This window comes from Anguilla rostrata, chromosome 7, assembly GCF_018555375.3.
Source record: "Anguilla rostrata isolate EN2019 chromosome 7, ASM1855537v3, whole genome shotgun sequence".
In the NCBI taxonomy this organism is placed as follows: Eukaryota; Metazoa; Chordata; class Actinopteri; order Anguilliformes; family Anguillidae; genus Anguilla; species Anguilla rostrata.
In genome coordinates this window covers 55039584-55063620 of record NC_057939.1, presented here as the reverse complement: position 1 = coordinate 55063620, position 24037 = coordinate 55039584, and the positions used below count along the sequence as shown (strand labels likewise).

At 49.6% G+C, this 24037-nt stretch overlaps 1 protein-coding gene across 1 annotated transcript in view; it reads right to left on the bottom strand.

The window, feature by feature from the left end:
* Window positions 1-24037, bottom strand: part of LOC135258660 (coiled-coil domain-containing protein 171-like) — a 66544-nt gene that overhangs the window by 21034 nt on the left and 21473 nt on the right. The window contains exons 14-21 of the mRNA XM_064342103.1: window positions 23791-24037; window positions 21646-22150; window positions 21406-21522; window positions 14782-15005; window positions 14070-14189; window positions 13175-13360; window positions 7045-7190; window positions 5943-5997 (exon numbers count right to left, since the gene is read on the bottom strand). The exon at window positions 23791-24037 is cut by the window's right edge and continues 2 nt beyond it. Of these exons, the coding sequence (XP_064198173.1) occupies window positions 5943-5997; window positions 7045-7190; window positions 13175-13360; window positions 14070-14189; window positions 14782-15005; window positions 21406-21522; window positions 21646-22150; window positions 23791-24037 (1600 nt within the window). The remainder of the gene's footprint in view (window positions 1-5942; window positions 5998-7044; window positions 7191-13174; window positions 13361-14069; window positions 14190-14781; window positions 15006-21405; window positions 21523-21645; window positions 22151-23790) is intronic.

Here is a 24037-nt window from a genome sequence, read left to right as displayed (position 1 = left end):
TGCACGGCCGCGTGGCGTGGCGTGGACGATGAGAGCTGCGTTTGAGCGTGCCAGTGTGCCAGCGTACCAGCGTGCCAGTGTGGCTGCAGCAGGCTTCGGGTGGCACACCGTGGCGAGCGCAGAATGCATCACACAGCAGATGTTTAACGTCAGCGCTGCCCTGTCAAGTGGAGCAAACACGCTTGCATACAGCACACAGTCTAATTTATTACCCCCCCGACCCCCCCGGAACGCGGCGGTAAATCAGGGCAGCCCGCTGCACAGGGTAAGATCGAAAGCTTCCCCCTCGCTTCGCCCGTTCGGCTGACGGAGGAACTTCTCCCCGAAACTGGCAGCGGGGCTCAGCTGCTGAGGACTCATAAATCTGAAGCAGGATCCAAAGCAACCGATTCATTTAGAGAAAAACACACACACAATTCAGCCAGATTTTACCACCACAAAACACAGGGCGGGGAAAAGGCGCACAGTATCCATAAAGAAAATCGTACATTCTCTCCAACTTCCCCTTAAAAATAAGAGTCTGTGATAGGCATTCCGGCGCTTTTAATCTTGTCGGTTTTGCTACAGTGGGGTGGACGTTGCGGGTCGGAATGAGGACATTTTGTCGATACCTATGGCCAACAAACACCAATAGTGTGCTCTTCAATAATGTCATTTTATTACTTTTCAAGGTTGCCTTCAAAACCTGCGATGCACCTCGCTTATGGGGAGTCTCCTTGAGACTGCTGCTCTTGAGGTTGGACAGTACAAGATAATCAGAACAAAAAAAAAAAAAAAAACATTTCTCAAAAGATGGCTTTAAAAAAATTGCAGCAAAGGTGTAATTAAAAAAAGTTGCTACATGTCTGCGAATATTCTCCAGGCCCTTCTCCCCTCCTTTTTGCACGAGCCGAACAGATAAAAAGAAACGCTCATGTGGATTAAAGTGCTCAGAATGCATCAACATCAATCCACCAGAGTTTTGCCTTCTACATTTTTGAACCACAGTCAATAGATCTAAATATTTTACTGCACCCTGGCCGATTTATTGTTTGATGTTTAAAAACTTGCGCGGAATCAAAGAAAATTCATTAAATTGGAGGCCCCCGAACGAGGCGCGATCAGCTTTGAAAGTCGAGTTTAACCGGGATATTGATGATTCTCTTTCTTCTGTGACAAAAGCCACCAGGGAGGCTGCTGGTGGTGTCGGAGTACAAAAGCACACAGCCAATAACGGCCGAGAACAATGTACACAGCGCGCGGGTCGGGGCGGGAATAACAATGCTCAGCTGACGCCGCAGCGCACCGGACTCTTCAGGGGGGGCAAAAATGACCAAATACGAGAGGACAACACAATAAATATGGGATTACTGCGCACGGACAACGGAACTCACTCCAGAAGTAATTAAGACGGTTACTTTCCGGGGTTTCCACCGAGCGTCTGCAGTCTCACAATTACCACGCGTAATTAAACCGGCAGGAAATTAATCTGTTTATGCCCTACATTGTCGTTGAAATAAACTCTGTTCACACGCGGTGTGACTGTAATTTCTGAAGTGTGCTTAATTCTAAGGTAACATTTCCTATTCCAAAGCTAAAAATAAAAAATAATAAAATAAATATTACACATTCTAAAAAGAAGTCAAAAATACTTAGATTGATACTTCCATTTGCAGATGATATGGCAGTTTTCTGGGTTACTGGTCAGACTGAAATTGTTTTAATTGTCATATTTTGGTTTATTGGTTAAACTGAAATGGCTTTAGTTGTCATATTTTGTTTGTTTCAATGTTAAAGCTTTGACATTGGTTTCTCTGAAATAAATATAGCACCATAAGCCATCATACAGGTCTTCATAATCTATTACTCAATTTATTTGCAGGTTGTTATTCATATTTTACCCCTATTTGTGGTAGTAATTTAAAAACAAACAGACGGTACTTTGTCAAAATTAAAGTGTTTATGAATGAAATAAAATTTTAAAAAATCAATTTATGCCTATTCATCAATACTCTATAAATCCATATCGTGAACCACACTTGCAATGTTATGCACACATCTGTTCCATAATAATAATAATAATAATAATAATAATAATTTAAAATAGGTTTCTTTTGTAATATCAAATAAATGGAGCAAATAGACGGCCCTGCTAATTCCCACATAAAGATTAGTCCCGTTATGCAGATCATTAGCAGAGAGTAATTATGGAAGAGAGAGTAAGCAATGAGCTGCAGCCACTGAGAACAATTATTTACAGGCGCTCACAGAAAGATCATTTTAAGACACAGAAAGGAAATGAGCGAGCCTGCAAAAGCACCTGGAGCAGAAGCCCCTGCCCAGCCCTGCAGCCCCGGCCCAGGCCTGCAGTCCCTGCCCAGCCCTGCAGCCCCTGCCCAGGCCTGCTGTAACAGGGAGGTCTCCGCTCACTTCCTCTAAGAGAATAAAGATGGCTGAAGAGCCATTTACTCTGCACTAAATCAGCCATCAGCGAGCGCCTTCCCGTTTTTATTCTGCTTTAGCCTCCGTGAGGAAGAGTCCTGCGGGCGCTCATGTGGGCCTTCCTCACCTTGCACGGCCTCCTCTGCCCTCACCCGCTATCCGCGTAGTTCACTGCTCGCACAAACGGGACAATACTCACGCTGATTCAGGGGATACTACTTTTCACTTTTACGCATTTGATATATTCAACGTGCCCTTCAGAGTAAAGGGAAACCTGTCAACATGAACACCCCGACACCTGCATTCTTCTTCTTTTTTTTTTCACTGACTTAATTATGCCATGTTTACATCCACTTCCAGGTCAGAACTACAAACGAGTCTGATAATATAATGACTGAACGCATTTTCAAGGCGACCCTTTTTAGCAACTGTTAACATAAATGAAACTAAGACGAAGAACGAGGTTCTCGAGTCCCTGCTACCTGCAGATTGGTCATTGGGGGGGGGGGGGTTAGGGGGGGTTTGTATTAGTTTCCCGGGACGGCCCAGCGCTGGTCTCCGAGAGTAATTACAGCCCCGCGCCGTTTGCGCGTGGCGGCTGTGTGCAGCTCCCAGGCCAGACCGGGCTCTCCACTCAAGCCCGCGGAGCCCAATCCCCCCGCCCCCACACCCCCCGCCCCCCCGAGCTCCCGGAAGGTTATGGGGAGGAATTACCCTAACCCAGCGACCGGCGGGGGACCAGACCGAATCATCGCCAGGGGAGGGAGACTTTTATCAGTTTTACCAGACCTCCTGCGCCACGGAATCCCTCGACCCAAAATCAAATCTCAGACCGCGGGGTGCGTGGAGGGGCGCGAGGAGGGGCGCTGGCTGGACCGCGGTGTGATCGGCAAATTAAAGGAGGACTGCGGGGTAAGTGAAATACCTGCCATCCCGTGTCAGAGAAAATGAAATGGGATAACTTTTCTCAAATCGCTGTTTAGTTCCATTTTGTCATGTTTACTAACCGGCAGCTGGGTACAGCCATCATCAGCCAAAAAGTACTTACCAAACACCACTGAGGATCAGAGGATTCATTATGATTTTATTTTTCTCAAATAATTAACGCTGAATTATTTTTTTTACTTGAGCAATCAAAATAATCAAATTTCTGCTGTTACTATCACTGTTACTTACTGCCGGCAAATTCAGTTCAGTTTAGACTTCAGAACAACGTGCCGAAGCAATAAAAAACCTTTACCTACATATTCCAGTTTTAATAAAAGTCGAGCAGCCGGACGGGTGAGCTCAGACCCGGCCTCCCTGACAGACTGCACGCAGAGCAGCGTGGAGCAGCGCAGAGCAGCATCATGCAGAGCAGCGTGGAGCAGCAGCGTGTGGAGCAGCAGCGCGTGGAGCAGCGCAGAGCAGCAGCGTGGAGCAGCAGCGCGTGGAGCAGCGCAGAGCAGCATCGAGCGGCCGCTCGGAAACAGACGCACACAAAGGTGCGGGGGAGACGCGGGACCGGGGGAAACATGTTCCGCGTTTGATTGACAGGCCTGATAAAAGCTTCACCTGATCTCTGGCAGGGCGGACGAGACCGGGGGGGTGGTTCGGGGGGGCGCGGGGGCACGGGACCAGACAAGTGTCCTTCATGGATAATCTATAAGGGGCTTCACTCTACGCCCTTCAAGGTCTCGCGTGTCCCGGGGGGTGGCGGAGGAGGGGGGGGGTCACAGCGGCGAAGGGAAGGGGGGGGGGTCACGGGGACGGCGGCGATGACAGCACAGCTGGCCGGCTAATGACGGCTCGCACCCTTCCCCGTCCCGAGCGCGCGACCCCGCGGGGGAAACCACGGCAACCGCGGACAGATGTTCCGGAGAGGAGACGGAGCTGGACGCGCGTCGGGGAGTCGCCCGCCCCTCTCTCTCTCTTTCTCCTCTCTCTCTCTCTTTCCTCCTCTCTCTCTTTCTCCCCTCTCTCTCTCTCTTTTCTCCTCTCTCTCTTTCTCCTCTCTCTCTCTTTCTCCTCTCTCTCTCTTTTCTCCTCTAACTGATCGTGTAAAAGGTCGGTCCTTCCGTCTCTCGCTGGAAACACCACTAGCGCCTTTGTCCGGCACTCAAACTCGAACCATCCCGCCAAATTCAGGGCTCACGAAGCAGAGTGTGTGTGCGTGTGTTACTGGCGGATCACGCATGTAACAATACACACGCTACACGTGCAGCTACGTGCAGTTACACCTGAAGGAGCGGATACGTCAGGGCGTGTGCAGAAGGGTTCGAGGCAGCCGAGCCTCTGCGATGGCGTGAGGACTGATTCCTGAGGCTGCAGGTCCCTTTCCTGGAACCTTGCGCCCCTACCAGCTTCCCCCGAAATTCAGAGGAACCCCTCCCGCTGACCTGCAAGCCGCGTCACGTGGTGACTGTGAAGGCCTCGCGTGTCGAAGAGCGACAGCGTGCAGTACGCCCCCCCTCACCCCGTCAGGGCCAGGCGTGCAGTACGCCCCCCCTCACCCCGTCAGGGCCAGGCGTGCAGTACGCAATTACATTAACAATTACACAATTTGTTGAAGATTTATATTGATACTGCATGGAAACTTTTTTCTTATTTTAAAATGTACTTTGTTCCCGTTGTAAAATGTGAAAAATGGTTGGTAATATCTGAAGAGAAACTGTGGAAATGGAATGGAAATGAGGCTAATTCTGAGTATCACACTGGAACAGCTATCCAAGGAGCGCTCAACAAGGCTTTTCTTATCTGAGAAACGTAATTTGAAGAGAAAAGCAGTGGTTAGATTCTGGCAAAAAACATACAGAAAATTTGGGAGGGGAAAAAAATGCTGTTTTTCAACTAATGTTCACAGACTCAAAAGGTAAATCTGCAGGCAGTGCAGCACAAAACTATATAATAAAAATATCAGGACCTGGAAGAGCGCAATCACAAACAGGACAGCAGCTGCGTAATGGACACAACGGGAGTAAATTAGGAGTAGGACTGCACAGGAGGAGGAGAGAGGGAGAGAAGGAGAGAGGGAGGGATCCACGTCTTCAGATCGCCTCCCACCGTCTTCGCCAGTAACGATACAAACCACAAGCGCTATCAGAGCCACATGTTCCCGTGGCCAACTCCGCCAACTCCACCCCCCCATCCCCCGCCCCCCCCGCGCGTTTAAAATGCGGTTTGGTACTGACAGCCCTACAAGGCCTGCTTTCCCTTTCCCATAGGTTTTTAATATCAGCGGCACTGAGGGGGGAAAAACCTTAAGGTTAAACAAAAGGCAAACAAAGACTGGGACTGGGGCTGCATTCTGTTTGGCTCCTGGTTGGGTTTGGAGTGGGGGGGGGCACTCAAAATGAAAGCCTTTGTCCACACAGTGCAGCAACACCAGGGATCCAGCATATCTGAAGGAATATATTTTCGGGCTCTGACACTTGAAATACCGCTGCTGGGGCTGTGCTATGCGGAGTAGCGCGCGGCGTGGGGGGGGGGCGGGGGGCTTTAAAATGGAGCCCCAGAGAGGCATCTGAACTCTTAGTACTCACGTCATTGAGACGGCTTTCCACCGACCTCACGTACCCCGCCAGGGTGTCCTTACTCCTAAGGACAGAGGGAGGGGAGAGAATACATACATGAGCTCATACAACTCTATTAAAATGACTGAGCAAAAACAAAGAAATGTATTACAATCTGCACAGTACATGATGCTTATTCACTAAACAAGCTGACTGGTGAAATAATAATATATATTTTAGATATATTTATTTAATATTCCTGAGGCTCTTATGATGTCATGCTTCAGTCCACAAAGCAGAGACTGCTGCTAAAACACACAAGAGTGCATGTTTAAATATCTACACCACCGTGACACACAGTTCTTTTTATTATGGTTTAAATCTCAGGAATTAATAGTTAGCTGTCACTCTTCCTCCTCCAGCTGAACAGAGGTACCTCACATCCTGTACTTGACCACAATTAATAAAAGACCACACATTCCTGCACTACACCCATTAAAGCTCTGTGATCTATCTTACATCCAATCATGAGACACAGGTTTGTGTGAACGCGATTGAGCACAGTTGCTATGGATGTTTGTGTGTTTCTCTGTGAATGTATGTGTATGAGTGTGTATGAGTGTGTATGTGTGTGTGTGTATGAGTGTGCATGTGTGTGTGTGTGTGTGTGTGTATGAGTGTGTGTGTATGAGTGTGTATGAGTGTGTATGTGTGTGTATGTGTGTGTGTATGAGTGTGTATGAGTGTGTATGTGTGTGTGTGTATGAGTGTGCATGTGTGTGTGTATGAGTGTGTGTGTTTGAGTGTGTATATGGTGTGTGTGTGTGTGTGTGTGTGTGTGTGTGTATGAGTGTGTGTGTATGAGTGTGTATGTGTGTGTGTGTGATGTGATGTGTGCGCTGGTGTAGTGGGGTGAGGGTGTATAGTGTGTGTGTGGTGGTAGTGTGTGTGTGTATGAGTGTGTATGTGTGTGTATGAGTGCACCAGCTCCTATATTTCAAAGGCGAGACAGCTCGCGGGTTTGCTGAAGCGAGGCTTGTTATGGGGACGGGGGGGCCGGGGGTGTGCTGTTTTGGGGGGGGGGAATTGATCTTGTGTCCGCTGCAGGCGGGTCCCGCGGGCCGCTGCTCACTGGGCTGCCAGGCGGAGGGCGCTCTCGGCCTGCCCAACGCTCTGCTCCAGCTGCCGCTTGTCCTGCTGCAGCTGGGACAGCTGCCGGCTCAGCTGACGCAGGCATTGATCTTTCCTCTTCAGCGCCGTCTTCGCCTCCGAGAGACTCTGATGGGGGGGGGGTGGCGGGGGGAAGGGGAGGGGGGTGAAGGGGTGGAGGGAGGGGGGTGAGGGGGAAAAAAAGAGAATCTTCTGTCAACCCCAATTTCTGCTTTCGGCTCAGACTGCACGGCCGCATCAACCGGTTAACAAAGTTAGCCGTGCAAAGAAAGTTCCAGACCTTCTCAGGGGTTAAAAAAAAAAACATACTGCGCTGCTTGAAGGAAGAAGGATCCAAACAGCATGCGCACCCTGCAAAGCACCCCGTTTCAAACCTCAACCCAAACGACCGGCTAATCTGGCGCATTAGCCATCAGAAGGCTGTAAGCCACTGGACTCCTGCGACGCGACGCGGACTCGCAGTGCATTATGGGGGCCACTGCACAGCTGAACTTGAGAGCTTCCTGCTCGGCACACAAAGCAAAGAAGCCTCGCTGTGGAGCCGCACAGAATCCCCCACGTTCCCACCCGCCGTGACGTCTCCATGACGTTTCCGTTCGGCCAATCCGCACGGCCACAACAGCGATCCGTTTCAGAGAGAACATTTCGGCTGAACTATAAAGTAATGAACGCTACTCAAACATACGTTCATCACCCCTGCGTTTCTGTGCGTTTTCAGTTCTGTAATCCAGTTTCAATTTTTGTGATTTTTTTAAGGGAGACGTGAAAGACGGCACAAAGTATGGACTTGGGGGGTTTTTATTTTTATTTTTTGCAGGCCAGCAGTTCTTACCTGGCTTAACCCTGAACTAATCAGGCGGGAAAGCATGGCCATTTCAGCGAAACAACCCAGTTTAATCAACATCACAGTCACACAAGGCCTCTTCCTTCACAGAAGAATGGAAACGAGCTTCTGTTATCCACTCAGAACCCAGCAGACAACGGTCCTCTAACGACCAGCAAATACGATAATTTATTATATTACAATAAATAATAATGTGACTTCTGAACTGTTAAAACAATTCTGCTACTCAAAATGAAATATTCTTTCTATTTTTTTAATTTCACTTTAATAACTGTGCTGTACTGTAAGTAGTACAATAGTATTAGCAGAAACGTACAGTAGAGACTTAAGATAACCTAATTAAGAATGTGATTCTATAAATAATAAAATCATAAAATTATTATTAGTAAGAATTTTGCCATTTAAGTGTATTATTCTAAGGGCATAAAATGTGATACCAGCACAAGTGACGAGAAAGTTTAATCAAAGATGGGCTGTAAATTAGCCTTCTATTTCTCTCTCTCTCTCTGTCGCTTCTTAGAGAAAGGAACACACAAACGTAATCACGTGATCCGTGGGCCAATGCGGAAAGACCGGGGAACTGCAGGTATCTGGATTCTGGGAGGAGAGTCGGCAGGAGGTGAAGAGGAGAAAAGCAAAGTGCTGCATCGTCAGACGCGCCCGCCGTGCGCTAGTGAGCTAGTGAGTTTTCCAGCATTCACTCACTGAGAACCAGCACTAACAGCTAAGACTGCGAACAGCGCAGACAGCTAGCAGAGAAAACAGCGCTAACAGCTAAGACTGCTAACAGCGCGCACAGCTAGCAGATAAAACAGCACTAACAGCACTAACAGAGCAAATAGTGCTAACAGCGCTAACTGTTAAGAGCGCTAAGAGTGCTAACAGCTAACACAGCAAACAGTGCTAACGACTAACAGTTAAGAGTGCTAACAGCTGGAAGCTCAGTTTTCTGAATCTAATGGGGTAGCTGCATTATAGCACTAAATGTGATACACAGGCGCTCTAATTCACTCTCTGCTAAGATCTGAACCATTTCTCACAGGTAAGGCAATGGTATACTCCTGTATTCCTGCAAAAGCACATACGCACACACTATCAGCATCTGGTTTGCAGAATAATTACTGCAATTAGGAACTAAAGAGGACAAACACTGTCAACTCCTCAATTAAGATAAGTAGCTACCTTATTTACTTTAAATATAAAGGATTAGGATCTCAATCATGGGGCATCGCGTTGTACAGATTGTGATAGTGGACCACACTGAACTTCTTATTCAACTCAGAATAAACAAAACCGCTAAAATCCCGAAAGACTTTCGCATACCAGAGCGTTTTATTATGGGCCGTTCTCATAGAAACTGCATTTCTAATTATAATAACACTGGCCCATGTAATTTCTTAGAGGTTTCTTTTGAACAAAGAAATAAAGCGCACACACAGCCCAGGAGGACCAGGAAACAACACCCTGTGCCATCCCGTTATTGGCTTTGCACCCAAGGTCTGAGTTAACCTCTCCATGGCCACGCTGAAGAACAATATTTCTGCACTACGGGGAGAGATGATGGGAGAGGCTGAGCGTGTGTGTGTGTGTGTGTGTGTTTATTTTTTCTGTGCGTGTGTACGTTTGCGTTTCCCTGTCTTCCTGTGTGTGTGTGCTTTCTGTTTTCCGAGTGTGTGTGTGTGTGTGTGTGCGTGTGTATGCTTTTCTGTGTCTTTCTGTGTGTATGTGTGTGTTTCTGTGGGTGTGTATGTGTGCGTTTCTCTGTCTTTCTGTGTGTATGTGTGTGTGTGCACATTTCTGTTTTCTGTGTGTGTATGTGTGCATTTCTGTGTGGGCGTGTGTGTTTCTTTGGGTGCATGTGTGTTTGCATGGGTGCATGTGTGCATCTGTGTTTGTGTGTGTGTGTATGTGTGTGCGTGTGTATGTATCAGTACGTGCCCGTGTGTGTGTGCATGTGTCCGTTTGTGTATGCGTGCGTGTGTGTGTGTATCGGTGCGTGTGTGTGCGTGTGTGTATGCGTGCGTGTGTGTGTGTGTGTACGTATGCGTGTGTATGCGTGCGTGTGTGTGTGTATCGGTGCGTGTGTGTGTGTGTGCGTGTGTGTATGCGTGCGTGTGTGTGTGTGTGTATGCGTGCGTGTGTGTGTGTGTGTGTGCGTGTGTGTGCGTGTGTGTGTGTGTGTGTGTGTACGTGTGCGTGCGTGTCTATCGCAGCAGCAGCAGTGATAAGTTTCTGGTTAGCAGTAATTTCTTAGCGGGGGCGGCCCACTGAAGGGGGGGGGGGGTGAGATGCCTGTGGCAGAGAGATGGCCTGATTCCTTGGAAAGGGTTCAGGAGAAAAAGGATAAATCAAGTTTAATAACTAGGCCCCTAATTGTTCCCCCTCCTCCCTGCGCTGAACTCTAATTACGTGGAGAGCTCTCCGGACTGTCACCTGATATTAAGTTGTTGGAGCGGTGAGATAATCAATAAACATTTAGTGTGGAAGAGAATGAAGATCCAGCTATGCAGTGGGAACTCGCAGCACCCAAAGCCCCCGCACCCCCCCTGCCCCCCCCACCCCCACCCCGCTCGTGAGAAAGCCGGCGGGACCGCAGCACTGATTGCAAAGCAATAATCCCGCGCACGGTTCCCGGGCCTGGAGGCCTTCAGGCGATGGTACGTTTGAGAGGGAGAGGTGAACACGGTCACCCTAATTACAGGCCGCTCTCACACACTGCAGGCATAAGTAAAGACAGGCCAATTAGGTGGAGAGGAAGATAAGGGAAGTTTTATTTGTATACTAATTAAACCCCTGATGAAATTAAAGGGAAAACATACGGCTCGGTAATTGTGCGTCTGAGAGAGGTCGCTTTAGGTGCAGTTATCTGAAAAGTGCAGCCTTGAGATAGTTCCCTTAATCCAAAATGGAGTCCTAGTGTTGCACCAAGGGCAATAATAATTTGATACAGCCTCAAGAAATTTTTACATTTTCACAGCAGCCACAATCCAGGCATTTATTGTCGATTCATTGCTTATTATTTTGAGGCAGGGGAGATCAAATAGACCGAATATATTTTTCTTGGTCTCCGTGTATATCTTTTCTTTTTTTTTTCCCATGTATGTGTGGGAAGAGCGGTGTATGTTTGGATAATTGACAGACGATAATAAGTAATGTTTGGGTATTGATATTCTTCCGTATGATTTCTCTGGTACAGGAAGTGATGTGTAATTATCTGAAATAATTTCTGCTGCCTCTCAATTTTAATTTCATAACCGCGAGCGCGACTGCTTTGGCCGATGTCCCGTCCAGTTCATTCACTCTTGGCTGACAAGCTTCTTTTTTTTTTTTCTTTTGCTTGTGAGCAATCATTAGCAAAGTAGGACAGGCAGCAAATTCACGAAGCTTCGTCGTTATGAAACTCGCGTCCGTTACAGATGCATTTCTCCAGGTGAGATCAAGTCTTTAACTTGCTAAATGTTTATGTTCTAAAGATATCCAAATTTAATAAAAGACATTTCACAGGACATCCCTGTCAGATGGTGCGCGGTGCTCGGTGCTCGGTGCTCGGTGCTCGGTGCTGTGCTCAGTGCTCAGTGCTCAGTGCTCAGTGCTCAGTGCTCAGTGCTCAGTGCTCCTCGCCATGTATAACTAACGAGAGCCCAAAACGCAGAGCCTGATTCGAGCACAGCAATGGCCGTCATTAAAAATTTAATACATTTTTTAAAAAATGGTATTAAAAAGATAAAATAAAATGCCACAAGCCAGTCTTGTATAAATGCTGTATATGAGCAGTTTGGCACAGAAATAACAGTTGGCGTGGAGAGAACACGCAGACTGCAGTTCTGAGGAAGCAGGAGGACGACCATGTTCACGGGCGTGTAAGTCTGGGTGTGGTACTTTGGTCACATGTGAAAGGGCTGCGTTTTCCTCTGACTGTGCAGGAATAAAAACGTACAATCAGGCGTAAGCTCCAGAACATTCTGCACCAGTTAGCAGCTGCAGCTTGACTGGGAGAGTGAACGCTTACGCTGCAGCTACTCTCAGCTGGAGCGCTCAACGCAAGGCGTTTCCGTTTCCGTCCGTCTTCGCTACTCAAGCTAAGCTACAAGCACAGCATCAGTGCGTGAGACCTAGAAAAAGAAAGTATTTAAAAAGCAAAAAACAAAAAACAAAAGTGCTGCACTACAAAATCCACTGTTTTGGATCACAAAAGGAGGACATAAGAATAATAGAAAAAAGTGGGTAAAAGCGAAATAATGCCGCAGATCCGTATGGCGTGGCATAAAGCGGCACCTTAACCGGGCTCTTAAGAGGTTAGAGATCAGCCCGGCTCCTCACAGGCCTTCAGAAGAGCCTCATCCCTGATTGGAGATTATCTTCACACAGACGCCCTGCCATGCGGTGTCACTGTAAGCCGCGGCGCAGCGGAATCAAAGGCGGAGCCCCACGGCGCGGGGCTAACGCTGCACATTATCTCCCGAGCAAAGGAGCCCGCATGCGGCCGCGCCTTCACACGCCCGCTAATCTCGCCATTCGACAGCTCACAGCGTGAGGCCTTGTTCCTCCTCTCTGAGCCCAATTTAACACATTTACTGTCCCGGCCTCAAATTGAAATAATTGCTGGGGCGAGATGGAAAAAAATGAATTGTGTAATAAATGCGTTATTAGAGAGCCGAAGGCTGGCTTAAAAAACTTAAAACAAAAAAATAAAAAGAATTAAAAAAATAAAAAGAAGAACCTAATTTTTTTGAAGGACAGATTTAAATGCCAGCTTAAACCACTGCTACAATGTGTCGAGTATTAATACCCAAACATCTTGGTTCTCATTTATTTGTTAATGGCAGGGGTTTCAACATCTCTTAGAAAAAGTGTCAATTAGCGTTAAGAGCGCCTGCGTTCAGCAGGAGGAGCCCTCCAGCGCCAGCCCAGCGCTCCCGCACAAACAGGGCGGTGATGCAAGCCTGCGCAACTCACAGGGTCGAGAGAGAGAGAGAGGGAGAGAGGGAGGGAGAGGAGGGGGGAGAGAGAGAGAGAGAGAGAGAGAGAGAGAGAGAGAGAGAGAGAGGGAGAGAGAGAGAGAGAGAGAGAGAGAGAGAGAGAGAGAGGGAGAGAGAGAGAGAGAGAGAGAGAGAGAGAGAGAGGAGGGACGATGGGGAGGAATTTAGAGTCGTGGAAACTGAGGCACTGGGCAGAGGGGCGGGGCAGTCAGAGGGGTGGGGAAAAGGGGGGAGGGGGCGGGGCACAGGGGTGAGGGGGCGGGGCCTACCTTGACGGCCTGGGCGAGGGTGTGGTCCTTCTCGGCCTCCTCCCCAGAGTGCAGCTCCAGCCGCAGGCCCAGCTCCTTCAGCTGCAGGGCCTGCTCGTGGAGCAGCGCCTGGGCCTGCTGCTCCCGCTCCAGAGCGCTGCTCAGCTCCGCGCACACGCTCTCAAAGCGCTCCACGGGCACGCCCACCTGGCCGCGCAACACGCAGCGTTAGCGGTGTTCATATCAGCGCCCATTCACACAGCGTTAGCGTCATTCACACAGCGTTAGCATTATTCAGTTTAGCACTCATTCACACAATGTTAGCATTATTCAGTTTAGCACTCATTCACACAATGTTAGCATCATTCAGATTAACGCTCATTCACACAATGTTAGCATTATTCAGTTTAGCACTCATTCACACAATGTTAGCATCATTCAGATTAACGCTCATTCACACAATGTTAGCATTATTCAGTTTAGCACTCATTCACACATTTAGCATTATTCAGATTTGCATCATTCAACAGCGTTAGCTTTTTCAGTTTAGCACTCATCACACAAGTTACATATTCAGTTTAGCATCATACACATGTTACATTAGTTAGTAACTCATTCACAAGCGTTAGCTTACTCGTCTGCTCATTCACACAATGTTAGCATTATTCAGTTTAGCACTCATTCACGACATGTTAGCATATCAGTTTAGCACTCATTAGCGCCATTCATACTGGGATCCTTTCTATGCATTTTCGTATTAGCATTCTTCATATTCAAGTTCGAAGATTTCATGACAATTGCTCAAACAGTTTTAAACACACTGAGAGGGTCACTGAAAAGTGAGCGTTATGGCGAACAGTCAGGCAGGCGGCGGACGGCGCCACCTGGGTCTCCGGGGTCAGGGGATTCCGGGCGCTGGCGCTCCGGCGGGGCTCAGCTCGGCCAGCTCCACGCGCAGGCTCCGCCTCTCCACCTCCGCCGAGTGCAGCCGCTGCGTGAACTCCAGCACCAGCCTCTGCAGCGCGGCCACCGCGCCCTGGGGCCCGGGGAGAGAGGGGAGCGTTAGCGGCGCCCAAACCCCAGACTCAACCGCCACGCCTGGCCGGGAGGGATTAGGCCCGGCGACCCCCACCCCGCCTCATTCATCAGTTACAGTTCCTAACGACAGTACAAGCCTAAAATGAATACATTACTTGGCCCTGAGCTGATATTTCACTTCAACAGGTTCGTCTCAATTTCACTCAAATGTAATTTTCAATTCCACTTTTTTTCCCCACATTCATGAATAAAACAAATGCCTTATGAGTCGTGGGTAAATACCCCTGCCAAACAACATATCTGGATCATATTTCAAAATTTAACTAAATGCCTTTTAACAGCATGAAACATTTCACAAAACAGACTCTCAGGGGTTAAATAAAGAGAATTAAATAGGGGAATCAGACTAGAAAAACAACAAAAAATATAAATGAGAAAACTCCACTTTAGACTTGCTTGGAAACACAGCCTTAAGCAGGGGAAGAAAACGTTCTGGGCTCGGTCTGGGCCCGGTCGGGACCCATACTGGGCTGGTTTTGGGCCCGTTCTGGGCCCGGTCTGGGCTGGTTCTGGGCTGGTTCCTGTCCTACCTTGCCTGTAGAAGCAGCAGCAGCAGGGTCAGTCTGGGGAGCCATGCGGCTGAGTCTGAGCAGGCCCTGCCCCAGCCTCTGGCCCAGCGCTCCCTTCTCCCCACACGACCACCGGGAGGCGCCGTCCATCTCCAGCAGGAGCCGCTCCATCAGCCGGGCGAAGCAGCTCCGGGCGGCCGCCAACACCGCGGGCTGGGGGGGCCGGGGGGGCGGAGCACCGGGGTCTGGGCATTGGGGAGACACGCAGGGGAAAAAACATCAGACGCGCTCGCTGTTCCTCACAGCGCTAACCGCTAAACGGGGAGAGAAACACCTCATCAGCTCCACTGACATGAGCGCACACTATACTTCAGCCTCCTCCAGCTCTGCCTAGAAATTATTTATGCCATTCAGAAGAAAAAATAAATGTCACCAGCGGATGACTGCAATTACCATGAATCATTAAAGCGCAGTGCGTCTGGCACTGCTGTCGAGCGACAGTAATTACGCCGCTCCCCTAATTGCGCAGACAAACAGCAGATTTGAGGAGGCACACAAATGAAGAGGTCCCTGAAAGTTTGAGGAGGCCTGTGAGCTCCGCGCCGGTGGAAATTAGCGAGGGTAAACAGCGCCAGTCAACCGCTCCGGCTCACAAAGCGACCGCCCCCCGCCCCCCCCCCGCGCTCTTTATTAAGCAGGGTCCCCCGGGGGCCGGCTTAGCGAGCGGGGGCCTCAGAACCTGCTCGGCTAGCACAATAAAGCATAATTAGCACAGAGACCACTTCCAGTCACGCCCCCCCCCCGATCTCGTCCTCTCCCCGCCACGGGGATCGCCCTCACGGGGGGGGCATGGTCAGTGCTACCCCCCCCCCCCCCCCCCTCGTCTGCTGGGACAGACGCCCCACCTCCATTCGGGCCCCTCCGGACAGGGCCGGCTCCTGGCCCCCGACTCGGGGCCCCAACCCCCCGCACCAGCTCCTCACACCCCACCCCCCCCGCTCCAGCGCACCCGTCCCCGCTGCCAAACTATTCACGTCTGGAAACAAGGTGCCATAATTTAGCCCACATTCCGGGGCAATTAACATTTTACAGGCACAATTACCCCCCCCCCCGCCCGCCCGCCGGGGCCGGAAACCAGCCCGCATGTGTAATGGGCTTACGGCCTTGATGCCCCAAACATGTCCACCCCTCTCAAGGCCGGCATTATTAATTGTGTGTAAAGTTGATAAATAAAATTGTCAGTGCTCTTAATACTAATTAGCAGGAGATAAATTTAATGGGTTTTATTTATGATTTGCGCGCGGGCAGGCCTGAGAACAGGCCCTTATCTGTCCTGGGTTGTCTAGCGTGTAATCTGGCGGGACGCGGGGCGGGGTGAGAGACGCGGGGCGGGGTGAGAGACGCGGGGCGGGGTGAGAGGCAGGAGGCGGCTGAGGCGGGAGGTGTAAATACTTTAAGCGCTGGCTGGGCGCTGCGGGGCCGAGGCATTACCCGCGTCTTACAGGCTGCTTTTCACACGCAGCCAAAGGCCGTCGCGGGAGAATAAACCCGCCGCGACCGGCGTGGGGAGACTCGGCACACCGCACCACGCGACCCCTACACACCCGCGATCCGCGCTCTGCCTTACAACCGACGCCCGCCACCCACCCCGCGATCGTCCGCGATCCCGCGGCGCGCTCTGCGCTTCCCGCCACCACCACGCGATCCCCACGCATCCACGCAATCAACAAAAAACGCAAAACAATGCTAATGACATTTATATTCAACACGCTAAATGTATCCACATCTGAGGCTTTATCCCCACGAGAGAACGTTCTGGAAAAAAAAGTGTACCACTCAATCATTTGAAAAAGCTACTCTAGCAAGGGCCGTGATTAATCTGTGATTATGACTCCTTGTAAAATGTCACCTGCACTTTGAGAATGCTTTCTTCATATTCCTTCAGAGTGCAGTACAGACACTGCAAAGCAATTAGTGGACACTTAAAAAGCAGAGCACGGGGAAGACATTTTTGTTCAGCAAATGAAGTCCATGAACAGAGAGTTAATAATCTGATTTTGTATGAAGCAGAAGAGGTTTCCTCCCTGTTAAAGAGGACTGACCTGTCCCTGTAGATACAGGATCTTTCATTTCCTGCAGCTCTCTCTCCTACACACTCCCCAGCTGTGGAATTAGGACTGAGTGTCAGATATCGGAGCGGTTTCCGGGAGCCAAAGCTGCAGCTAGCGCCACTGAGGCTGAAACTAACCGCCTAACTGTGCAGTCTTCTTCATCATCATACTCCTCACCTGCGGTACTTATTGACCACGGTCCTACAGAGACACCCACACAATGTGGAAATGAGGCGCAGCACAATTCTGACCTAACAACAAAAGCCGAGGCAATCGCTAACGGTAACGCTAACGCAGTTAGCCTTGGGTATTTCAGGAGCGCAATGGCAAAGCACAAGCTTTTGAACTACGCTAGCACTTCTGTGACTATGTCCTTAAATTAGGACCTAATATAAACGAAGCACAGTTTCTGCACCTGCAGGACTCATTTCTACATGAAAAGAAGCAGAGATGGGACAGAAATGCTTGTGGTGACACTAGCACCCAGTGAGCTTTGCCCGCTCTCTCTGTCTGAATATCGCGGTCCAATCGACCGCAGGTGCCAGTCTTCTGTCCGCCGTAAAACTGACAGCTCTGCAGACTGCAGTTCAACCTCTGTGTTTAAACTTGTGTACATTTTTAATGAGAGCTGTGCCTTTACACATCAATAAGAGACCCGCACAGGAGTTACACTGTACTGAGGTCCCAGGCCACTTTGATGCACGTAGCTTGTGTGTGTGTGTGTGTGTGTGTGTGTGTGAGAGAGAGAGAGAAAGTGTGTGTGTGTGTGTGTGTGTTGGTGAGAAATGTGTGGTGGTGTCCCGCTCTAAGCTCAGCAGCTGCATTGTGTGTGAAGTGTGAGGTGGTGCTAGTGGGTAAGTGGGTGTGGTTGGGGTGGTGCGGTGTGTGTGTGTGTGTTGTGTAGTGTGTGTATGAGTGTTGAGAGTGTGAGTGTGTGTGCATGTGTATGAGTGTGTGCGTGTGTGTGTGTGTGTGTGTGCGTGTGCGTGTGTGGTAGAGTGCGTGTTGAGTGTGTGTGTGCGGTGTATGTGAGTTGTGAGTGTGTGTGTGTGGTGTGTGTGTGCTGTGAGGATATGTGTATGAGTGTGTGTGTTGCGTGTGTGGTGTGTGTGTGAGTGTGTGTGTCGTGTGAAAGTGTGTGTATGAGTGTGTGTGTGTGCATGTGTGTGTGTGTGAGTGTGTGTGTGTGTGTGTGCTCCAGCAGGCTGCAGAGAGCAGCACACTTCCTGAGCTCTGGCTGTGCGAGACTCAATTATTCATCCGGCACGCGCATGCCGAGGACCGCCGAACAGCACAGCAGCATGGAGGTGCACAAATCAAACGCCTCGCTCACAGGAACTGCCCACAATGCACCGCGGGCCTCTTTCATCCACACACGGTTTTGTTATATAAAAAATGATGAAAATATTGACACAGAAACAAACGCACACGCTCGCAAGCACGCGCGCGCCAGTACAAACCCTCTTCCCGAGGAGAAAAGTAAGTTTTGAGAATGTTTTTAACGACAGTCCCGCTCAATACTCCACCTTCTCTACATTCGGTTCCATATCAACCCGTTCAACTTCGGTCCTGGATCTAAATTCACATAAAAACGTATGTGAACGGACATTAATAGCATTTCTCTCCTATTCTGCGTATTAGAGATATAAAAGTGCACAGATTATGAGTGAATAAGTTTGCATGTTTTATCCACCCGCCTGAGCGACAGCATGCGGCTTAGAAGATAACACTAATGTGGTCTGCAACTCCAGGTGTAACCTTAAGATCTCTGGGAAAATGCTTCACACTAAAGCCATTACGTGGAAGCAGCCGAATTATACCGCACTCATTTCAGATAAATTTCACATCCTTAGTTGATTGAAACTACGCAACATGTATTTTCTTGAATTTTGAGACTCGTCTCAACTAAAAAATACCCTTGAATCTGATGCTTTTCATTTCTCAGTTATAATCAGTTGAGTCGGACACTTTAATGATTAGCTGGAATACAGGGAAACAAAGACTGCATTATTGTAATTTTAAGCCTCAGAACTGCAGCAAGCATTATGTTTTTCCCTGCGTATACTTGTATTTCAATATGGGTCAAAACATATAATATGGGTCAAACTATAGGAAACCATTTGAAGGATTCAATTTGTATGAGGTAAAAACTTCAAATATTTTCAAAAAACCACAACCACTCAACTGGAAGACATGAATAAACATTGAAATTTAAAGACCAGAAATATAAAAAAATATCCCATGAAGCTCTACAGCTCAGTTTGAAACGCCTCGCGAATGGGCCTGCACGACTGGACCTGCATGACTGGACCTGCACGACTGGGCCTGCATGACTGGACCTGCACAACTGGGCCTGCATGACTGGACCTGCATGACTGGGCCTGCACGACTGGACCTGCACGACTGGGCCTGCACGACTGGACCTGCACGACTGGGCCTGCACGACTGGACCTGCACGACTGGACCTGCACGACTGGGCCCGCACAACTGGGCTCGTATGACAAAGCTTCTTAGACAAGCTTATTCAACCGCTTCTTCCTGGTGGCCAGATTCTGTTTGAAATGATGCATATACAGGCTGAACCCCTGCCCTGTGCTATTTATCAAACGGAGCAAGCTTAAGATCTAACATTCATGTGTAAACACAGTAGACAGCTTCCTGAAATACACACAGCTATAACTTGCTATTCTGTCACCAGTGGGAATGCCGACACTTCAGAAATACATGCAGACCTGGATACAGCCACAGCTTTTGACGAAATTATGCTCCTCCCAACACCCCCCCAACCCAACAATCAAAGGTCCAAGAGTATGTCTATGGTGGGTTACATTTGACCTTCTGAGAGAACGTGGAGAGAAACACACCCATTTCTCAATCACTTAGCATGAGGGAATACAGTCTTCATCACAAGCCATCTATTGTGAAAAGGATCTTAAACTGCACAGAGTAACAGACAGGAAACAAATATTAATCAGGACAGAAGACAGGGAGCTTTACTCCGAGGGATTTGCAGAATATCCAGAGAGAACGTTGCTTTTTTTCCTTAAGGGAGCAACTTTAAAAACAACGTGAACAACATATTTATGGAGGAGTAACGTGTGAAAAGGAAAGCGTCCTCCTGACATTTGAACCCTGCTCTTCCTGGATGTGAAGTCTTTCCCCCGAGACATTACGGGATACTTCTGCTCAAGGTAAGGATCCCGATCGCAGGAGACACGACGTTGATCCCGCACGGAAAAGGTTTTATTCACTCACTCATGATAAAGATTTTTCTCTCTAGCATCGCCCCCGGGGGCAGAGAAGCTCAAAACATTCAATCCGAGCCGTTTTCAGGTCCGAAGCCCAGAATCAGTACGAGGGTGCAGAAGTCCGCAAGGACGGGGGAGAAGGTAAAAAGCTAAAATGACTTAAAATGGATTTTTATCAGTAAAACGGTTAAAACTCTCGGTCTTTCAATCCCAAATGAAATGCACGTACTTGTCTGGCAGTGGGCAGAATAAAGGTAAGAGTATAGCTCTGTAGAGTCCAGGTAGCCGACTCAGACAACACTGCCTGTATATAATTTAATTGTCCGAAAAGGTAAATTAACATCACCCAAGAGGCTGAAGTTTCACAACTTTTTTTTTTCTTTCTCCCCTCCAGATTTTGTTCTGCCATGTTTAGCTTTTCCAGTGTTGATTCGTGGACCACTTTTAATTCCTGTGACTTATAAATGTGGCCACTGGGATAATGGTTCGCCATCATCAAAACGAAACAAATTCAAACAGAAATGTCTACATGTATGAACAGGGGCGATGTGGCCATGTGCGTTTCAGCAGCCATGTTAAGATGGAAGAACTGCTGTTGAAACAGAGAATCCTGAAGTGAACAGTTTTGCATTCGGTTTGAGGTTTCAGTGAGAAAAGGCAACTGACAGCTCCATATACATTCAGGAAAAGCCTGTCACTGGTAATAAAGCCACTTTCTTTACTAACCACTAGTATGCAGAGTAACAGGCTTTTTAAAAACATGTTTAATCGACTGCACCTGCTTGTGTGAAAAGAAATGTGCCTCATCCTATTGTCATGGTGATGTTTCAGAGCGTGGAAACGTCCTGTGGTCTGCTGTCGAACCCGGAGCACGCCTGTGCTTGCTGTGAGCAGCAGCCCTGTACAGCGATTCACGCTCAGCTCTAGCGCCACCCGGGGGAAGGAGGGTGGAACAGGCTGACGGCAGCTCATCACGGAATAGCGACCCCTGCTGGTGAATCAGGGACCTGCAAGTACGGAGTCTTCCTCCCACTCGTGTCTGTGTGAGCTGGACTCGCGAACTGAGGTTGACATCACACGTACGGGAGGCGAGCGCTCGCTACACGCTCATCTCAGTTACGCCAAATCAACAGAGCCGACTCCGGCAAAATGTGACCAGCCATACATTTTTGAAATCAAATGTTGACATTAAATGTCAGTTTGAAATCCAGCCCAATTCATGGTAAGCCATTTGAATGCTGACCGTTGGTCATTATAGTTTATACTGACACTGGCAGACCACCCACCTTCTTTAGCCACCAGCTCCTGGAGCTCCCCCACGGTGCTGAGGACCAGATCCAGCAGCGCTCTGCTCTGGAACCAGCGGAGAGCCAGACTGGTGTGACGCTCGCCCCTGTCCTGCCCTGGGGGAGCCAGAGAGAGAGAGCGCTCAAAACCCGAACAGAGTAGCAGCGGGTTCTACCCTGCCCCCCCTCCCCAGCAGGTTCTAACCCCCCCCCCCCGCTCCCCCGACCGGGCCTGCTTACCGCTGCCCCCTGCTGGATCCCTGCTCTCCGTGGTGCAGACGGACAGCGCGGGGAGGTCGCCGCGCCCCTGCTCCAGGCTGAAGAGGATCTGGGAGCGCTGCCCGAGCCGGCAGAAGCGTCCGGCCGCCATCACGGCGATGGCGCACCTCCGGAAGGCGCGGGCGCCCCCAGCCCTGGCCCCCGCCCCCGGCCCCGGCCGCGCCCCCCCACGCTCGCCCTCCGCTGTGAGGGCGCTCACCAGGGCCAGGATCTCGCCCTCCAGCGCCCGGCTGGCGCCCAGCTGCCTCTGCAGCAGGGCCTTCTGACGGGCGAGGGAGCAGAGCTGCCAGTACAGCGGGCACAGGGCGCCCGCCAGCAGGGCACACGCCGCCAGCAGGGTGCCCCGCTCCCGCCGCGTTTGGGGCACCAGGTTCTGCAGGCGAGCCAGGTCCTGCGCCGCCTCCGCCCGGCTCTTCTCCAGGCTGTCGGCCTTCTCCTGGGCCTGCTCTGCCGCGCTCTGCCACCTCTGCCGGCACAGGATCCCCACACAGCCCAAACTGCATCATCAACCTCAACAGCACACAGCTCATTAATAAACATTAAGACCAACACCTAGGCTCTTCAAGAGCTTCTCCCTGGGGGCTAAAAATATATGAAACAATGTATGAATGTATGATCTGGATATAATAAAATTCTGATTCTGAATCATGTGTATAAACTCCTCTCTAAATGGTTGAAGGACCGGTGCTGTGTCACGGAAGGGCCATCAGGTGAACACCTCTGGCCTACACCCCCTCAGTGGTAAATCTAAGACCCGGAGGACGGAGTGTGGCGCAGTGGGTAAGGAACTGCGCTTGTAACCGAAAGGTCGCAGGTTCGAATCCCGGGTAAGGACACTGCCGTTGTACCCTTGAGCAAGGTACTTAACCTGCATTGCTTCAGTATATATCCAGCTGTATAAATGGATACAATTAAGTGCTAAGTAAAAGTTGTGTAAGTCGCTCTGGATAAGAGCGTCTGCTAAATGCCTGTAATGTAATGTAATGTAATGTAATGTAATATGAAGACACACAGACACTAATTATCATAAAGTAGCTGCCTGGACAAACACCATCTCATCATATTCCATCAGTGAACACACACACAACCTAGTATTAAAAATGTATGATGGGCACGTTAGAGATTAGAGACACACGCCCATCGCACCCGAAGTCAATCCGCAAAAATACGCTATTATGCTATTAATAGCGGTGCAGGCCCGGGAAAAAAACAAACACATTCAGGGAAAACCTTTCAAGCAACTTAATGTAACTTTTTACAAATAAAGTTAATCTATTTAGCACTTCTTAGCCTCTTATTTTTGTCTCTTATTTTACGCTAACAGCTTCCCCGACTCCAGCATGCATTCCACAGGACCGACACGCCCGTGTATCCCGGATACGGTTACAGTCCCAGGGCAAATGTGTTCTAAACCGAATTTTCACTGACCCGACAGAGAGAGAGCGAGCAGGGTGCGGATTTAATAGACCTGGCGATGTCTTTGAGTGAGTGGCTGTGTAACGTCCACAGGAAGTGCCATTTCAGGAGCGTCGGGTTGCAGCTTCGCTAATCCCTTCCCTCCCGCCTGGGGGGGGGGGTGGTTGCACCAGCACCAAAGCAACCGTTCCTCTGGGCCCCCACCTCTCCACTTCACTCTCAAATAAGAGCAAGAATCACTGTCACCACCAAAACCTTTTAAACAGGGACCCCTTCAACATCGGGCTGATTTAATGAACCTCTGACAGTCCGTGGACACATGCAGCCGGATACAAGTCTCATGTGTTACCGTGTTTAAGAATTTAAAATTAAAAACCAGCTTGACAGCTAAAAATAACTCAATACTTTTTCCTTGAGTTTCAGCATTAAGCCAAGCCGATTGAATGGGCCATGCTCCTGGTACCTGTGCTCCTGGTACCTGTGCTTAGGATACCTGTGTTCAGGCTATATAAACACTCCTGGTACCTGTGCCCTGGCCTGTACCTGTGCTCAGGGTACCTGTGCTCTGGCCTGTACCTGTGCTCAGGGTACCTGTGCTCGGGCCTGTACCTGTGCTGTGGGTACCTGTGCTCAGGGTACCTGTGCTCGGGCCTGTAACTGTGCTCAGGGTACCTGTACCTGTGCCTGTACCTGTGCTCTGGCCTGCACCTCTGCGCTCAGACTGGCGTAGTGCTCCTCCAGCTCCCTCCTCTGACTCTGCCAGTCCTCCTCCCTGCTCTTCACCTGCTGGGCCAGCTTGCTGAAGGTGCTTTCCTGCGTCTGCTGCAGCTCCCTCACCGCCTCGCTCTTGTTCTGACAGACAAACTCCAGATGGGATATCTGGGGGGAGAGAGAGAGAGAGCTTAATTCTTCCACTGCTACTGAGACAGGGGCAACG